This window comes from Anneissia japonica, unplaced genomic scaffold (genome assembly GCF_011630105.1).
Source record: "Anneissia japonica isolate Jap-2015-1 unplaced genomic scaffold, ASM1163010v1 scaffold1881_len754168_cov175, whole genome shotgun sequence".
In the NCBI taxonomy this organism is placed as follows: domain Eukaryota; kingdom Metazoa; phylum Echinodermata; class Crinoidea; order Comatulida; family Comatulidae; genus Anneissia; species Anneissia japonica.
In genome coordinates this window covers 688393-694609 of record NW_022757845.1, presented here as the reverse complement: position 1 = coordinate 694609, position 6217 = coordinate 688393, and the positions used below count along the sequence as shown (strand labels likewise).

Genomic DNA, 6217 nt, shown 5'->3' with positions numbered 1-6217 from the left:
AAATGACATCTATTTTTAATCTTGAATTAAATTTAATAACCGATTCTTATTCTACCAAATGCCTATAGCTGTACTACCGGTATATTAAAGTTCAATATTGCACTTAAACTCCAGTGTGTATCATCGCACAATTTTGGAATTCCCAATGTACAATTCCTGTTTCTTTAAAAAAGATATACTGTATTTATGTTTATGATGGGCGTAGGCTGGTTTTGGTGTGGTGGGGTGCGAAAATTGGAGATCTAGAACTAAATGCCTATTCCAATGAAAAATATCATTTTTAATATTTAATCTAATTTAGTGGAACTAATTTGCTGTCGTGGAGGTGGGATGGCGAAGGTGTGTACCTCAGCCTACATGCTTATTTTTATTGCTTTAATAATTTTTATCAAACAGCAAAACAGATCAAAATTACATTATTATACATATATATATATATATATATATATATATATATATATAAATATTATATAGAACAGCATTTGTGCCACAATTGCTTGCATTATATTAAATCCTCAAACAATAGAGGTGCAATTATAAGAATGCAACGTGCTTGAACCACTGCCATCCAGATATTAGGAGAGGCAGCCAATGAAATTACACTACTGTACATGGAGAAACATGGGTAAAATGTTTATTTTATGCCATCTAAATGCACAAGTTAATAACACTATATAATAAAGGTATAGCAACAATGCTACCCTGCTTGAACCATATCCAGCCAGATTTCAGAAGGAGCACTAAGAGAAATTGTCCATTTTGCAGAATAGATGGTAGACAATCTGTACAACACCATGTGTATGGTTTGAAAAAATAAGTTAAATTTCATCAAAAAGAAGAGATAGTAATATAAATGGCACTATGGTCGAACCACTCCCGTACAGACACTAGGAGCAGTACAGACCTATTGCAGGAGAGTTGGAATCGCTGTTGTAGTTATTTTCTTCTTGCATGATTAAAAAATGACAGTTGTACAGTTGTAAATGTCTAGGAACTTATACAATAATATGCCTATTCCGATCATCCATACATTAGTTCTTCCATCTGCTCATTCATGCATACATAAGTTCTTACATCTCCTCATGCATGCATGCACAAGTTCTTTTATCTGCTCGTTCATGCATGCATAATTTCTACACCTGCCGTTCATGCATATATACGTTCTTTCATCTGCTCATTCATGCATGACAAATTCTTCATCTGGCTATTCATGCATACATAAGTTCTTTTATGTGCTCGTTCATGCATTCATAAGTTCTTCATCTCCCCGTTCATGCATGCCTACGTTCCAGCATAATACAGTATGTACATGAATGCATGGACAGATGTGCATGGATGACAGAATGCTTCAATCTACAACTTCAGTTTTGGCAGTTTCTTTACTGCTGCTGTTTTTCTTATCGGTCCTTTCTTTGGGTCCAGTATTCGGTGATTGTCCGGCACACTACAATCAAAATGAAAAATATTTATAAAAAACTTATCATATTTATTTACTGTATACAGTAGAACCGCTCCTTTTGAACACCCCTATTAAGAATACACTGTTTCTGCCACATAATGAAGGATATCTTTTAACACTACAGCTAACCCCTATATAGAGGACACCCCTAGAGTATTAAGGGGACACGTTTTGGCCAGGCATTGCCAATAACAAGTGTATCACTGCAGGGGAGTATCTAGGATTTTTTCTGGGTGGGTCGTGATCATAATTTTTAGACCTTTCAGAGGGAGACAGGAAAATCGATTACAGCGCCACCAGCTCGAAGCGGATGGCAGGCTCAGTTTCAGAATTGCTGGAATTGAGATAGATTATGTCACGCAATGGCAAGGTCTTTGGACTCATTGCTGGTACCTCATCAATGCTTTTTCATTTATTTCATTGTGAAAAGGCCCTAGCAAAAAATGCCTTTGGAAAAAATATGGACCTTTGAAAATTTTTTTGGGGGGGGGGGGGTCGTATGACCCTCCCGATCCTTCTTGCCTACACCCATGCACTGACAAGATGAAACATCGTGGCCACTTACTTTTCATTCATGCCCCTGTTAACCATCGCATCACGTGGGGACAGGCTGTGGTTATTCCATGGTTGTTTCTCCATATACTTTGCCTGCTCTAATTTTGAGCGAGCCTACATGGATTAAAAAATCAAAATTGTAAAAATAATATTCATTTTAACATAAAAATCTAAGAAAAATTTAATGTTCCTAAAAGCAGACATTTTTAATTTGAAACTAAATTTATTGCCATAAACGAAAGTTTGATAATCCAGAGAGTGTGAAATTAACCTTTCCACCATCTTGGATTATGGACAGTATGATGTAAACTAAGCCCTCTCCAGACTAATACATCTGACATAGCTAAATACTGTATGGTCAGGATTACAAAATATTATGGCATTATTATAGGCATATCATGAACTCTTGATAATCTGACACAATGTTATACTGCCCTCTAAGTCCTCACCTGGTGTATTTCTGTTAGACATGCTTTCCTTTCATCATTGGCTTTGTGATAGGCCTGTTACAACAAAAAATATAGGACATAGGATTATAATATACAAAATATTTAGCGTGAATTTTATTTTAGCAAATAGATTTGCAATACCAATAAAAAAAAAGATCAGGTGATTTGGAAGATCTCTTATCTCTACTATGATAAAATTCCTCAAGATTTAAATGAATATTTGTGGCAAAGACAAGCTAAACCAGTTACTCTTCGCAAAAATCAACTTTCAGTTCTTATTACAGGATTTAACTGTAAAATGAGAGGTATAAAGAGGTAATCATATAAATCAGACATCTTGTTATGAAGTTTCACAAGTTTAAACATAGAAAATTTGAGAAATCAGCCTTCAAAGTTTATGATTTTGGGCATTTCTTAGGCAGAAACCATCACCAAATTGTTAAAAATGGTTGTTTTAATATTGAAAATGAGGAAAATAACAGCATAGCATGATGTATAGATATATAAAGATTAGTTTATTACAATAAAATAGATTTCAAAAATGTTGACATTCCAGCATGTTTTGAAACACAATTTGAGACGAATGTCTAGTTTGGCTTGTCTTTGGCCTGACCTGTCCGGTGGGGGGGGCCGGGGGGGGGGGGGGGGAGCTTAAGCACTCTCTGCCACCCCGCTGGCACCGCCACTGGAAATACCAATACACATTCATGAAATTAAACACATAAAAACCTTCAAAACCAAATTCTACAAATTCTAATTTTTACTACTTGTAAAGATAGTAATTTTAATAGATTTCCATTTTGCTTTTTCTCTAAGGCATATTTTTAACTTATTGCTGTTATTTTTACTATTAAAGAAGTATTTGTTTAAATTTACTTATTAATTTGATTACATAGGATGTTGAGCACGACAGACATGAAGTTGCCTCTTTTCAACCTCCTTTTATCTAAAAAAATTGTATACTGTATCACTTTAGTTTCCATTGTAAATGTTTAAAAAAAATTTTGGATAATAAAGAAAAGAATAGGCAACTTTTTCTGGAAGTTCTTTGCTAATTTCATTTTGTAAACAAATTAAATGTTTACCTTAGACTCTTGATCCAACCTCCATTCATAATCTTTCAACTGTCCTTCGAGACTAGATTTGTCTCTTTCCAGTTGCTTCAACAACTTTCTTAAACTTGCCTAGAAAAAAAATACAAAATCTGTTACTAATTTAACAAAATAACTGCTGGCAGTATTTGATCATTGAAAATTAATTGGTTGATTTTTAATAGGGTAATGTCTATATATTAGCTGGCGCTCTGAGACTATATTGTATAGAGCACTTTAAAAATTGATTATTATCATTATTATATTGGTAAATGCCTACTGTACCTGCGCTGGCAAATTTTACTTTTTGATTGGTGGGGTGGGGGGGGGGAGTGGGTAAGACCTACCTCTGACAATTCATCATATGACCTCATCTCTCCACCCCCTTGTGTATCCTTCAGATTCTCCCTTGTTTTTTCCAGTCGTTCCCTCAGGAATAATATTTGTTTTTGAAGCAGCTGGTTCAATTCCTGTTGTGTTTCAAATCTGGTCTTCCATTCATTACCTGTCGAAATAAATAATGTTATGTTAGTGAGCAGCTAATCTGGTGGTAGCCACTGTGTGTGCGCTGAACCGTGGAGATCTCTAGGTCCCTGGTTCATTTGATTTGAATTTATTCGCATCTCAATACGAAGTAAAATACAAAAAACCATACATAAAAAAATATACAAAGTAGTTAAGTACGTTCAATTCCCATCGCTGCCTCTCCTTGTGTTTCAGTAGGAGGGCTGAAATACAAGTTACAATAGCGCACCGTCTTTCGGATGAGCCGTTTAAGGCGTTAAACATTGGATTGGATTGGATTTATTCGCTGTAAACATCAAGGATAGCCCACGAAAGTCTAGAAGAAGACTTATTTCCAGTGGGGTCCTTCTGGTGGTGATTGGACAGTACACTGGGAGACCATCCCCTACTCATTTCCGAAGAGTGTATTGTGTTCTTTAACGTGTACATGGGCCATAAATGCACACGGGACCAACAGCTTAAACGTCTCAACCGAAAGACGGTGCGCTATGTAACTTGTATTTCAGCCCTCTAGTTGAAACACAAGGAGAGGCAGCGATGGGAATTGAACCGGGGACCTGGAGATCTCCACGGTGTCAAAGATCTTATAAACACAAGATAGCGTTCTCCGCGATTTATGCGTGCAAATTCTGTAATAAGGCATGAATGGCGCCCTCTTGCTAAATTGGAAACTTTTGACCCTTGACCGCTCTGACCATACCGTACACCACGCGACTTTACCTTTTTCTGTGAACAGCAGAACAGGAACCATCTCAGATCCATGGCAACAGATAGACGCCCTTTTCCAAAACTGATTACTTTTTCTCTTTGGTATAATAGCGCATGAATGGCGCCCTCTTACTAAATTGGAAACTTTTGAACCTTGACCGACGCTTCTATTTGTTACGCGTAAATCGCGGAGAACGCTATCTTGTGTTTATAAGATCTTTGATTTATGCATACCCAAGCCCAAGCCCCCCACCCCCACCCAACCTCCATGGAATCAACTTGCACTGACCATCATCAGCTACTGAGTCATATCTCTTCTCCAATTCAGCTACAGTTAACATCAATTCTGCTGTTGATTGTTCCAGCATTTCTCTGTAGAAGAAATAGAAAATTTATTTTATTATTATTAATTAGAATCAGAACCATATAAGAAATAGGCCAATGCATTACAGTGCAGTAGCATAGGACTTTCGAGTTGTTATTGTTCCAAGTAGCGATAATATACATATTTCTCTTATTACAAAGTACAAGTTATGTTTTATAAAGAGGTATAGTATAGTAAATCATGTTTTTAACACAGGAAACTCTCATATGGTAACTAAAACAATGCTAGTTCAGAGTATTAATAGTACTACAGCACTGTAATGCATATACCTATTTTAATACACTACTGAGATAGGCTTTTATTTTTCAATCTTGATTTCAGAGGTCAACAAAATTTTTCAATTTTTTTTCAATCATATAGTGGTGTAGACTAGTCTTTTAAGAACATTTTGTTGGAAATTTTTTTTGGATACGACGCCCCGTTATAGAGTTATGATTTTTTAAATAACATGATGTCAAAAAATCCGCCCAAAAGCTTATGTTATTTCTGTTGGTTACGCACCGCTGATTCGCAATGTTTGTCATCACTTCAAGATGTCTACCGATTCGTGAAAAAGGCGTACTGTACTACTACAACTATAACCATTGGCCATTTTTTTTTAAATTAAAACGAACGTTTCAATTTTATAAACTATATTTTTTAGGCAAATCGATACTAAATAGGGGATGTCAGACGAATACCTGTCAGACTTAGGCTAGGCCTATGATGAGATGAGCCTTGTCTAAGTTAAGCCCCTAGCGAGTCTAAGAAAGAAAGGCCCTAGCAACGCCTGTGTTTATCACATCTTACTTCATTTGCTTCTCCTGAAGAAGTTCAGCTCTGATTCGTTCAACTTCATGTTCACTGTAGTCATCCATTTCCACTGAATCCGACATCTTAGTGTGTTTTAACTTCGTTAGCTTTGTCTTGCCTGCATATGAATTGATCACATTTTTATCTTCATTGTTTACATTATTATTGTCATAGATACTGATGGTTGAGGGCAGCATTAATATGGTTACCGACGAAGCGAAAATGCTACTGTGTATGTAGAATATAATATCTG

General features: G+C 36.1%; 1 protein-coding gene across 1 annotated transcript in view; it reads right to left on the bottom strand.

The window, feature by feature from the left end:
* Positions 1-1328: 1328 nt before the first annotated feature.
* LOC117124896 (coiled-coil domain-containing protein 169-like) overlaps positions 1329-6217 on the bottom strand; it is a gene marked incomplete at its 3' end in the record, with an annotated part of 13306 nt that continues 8417 nt past the window's right edge. Inside the window, 7 exon segments of the mRNA XM_033271229.1 lie at positions 1329-1444; positions 2025-2128; positions 2464-2517; positions 3549-3647; positions 3902-4059; positions 5077-5159; positions 5962-6082. Of these exon segments, the coding sequence (XP_033127120.1) occupies positions 1354-1444; positions 2025-2128; positions 2464-2517; positions 3549-3647; positions 3902-4059; positions 5077-5159; positions 5962-6082 (710 nt within the window).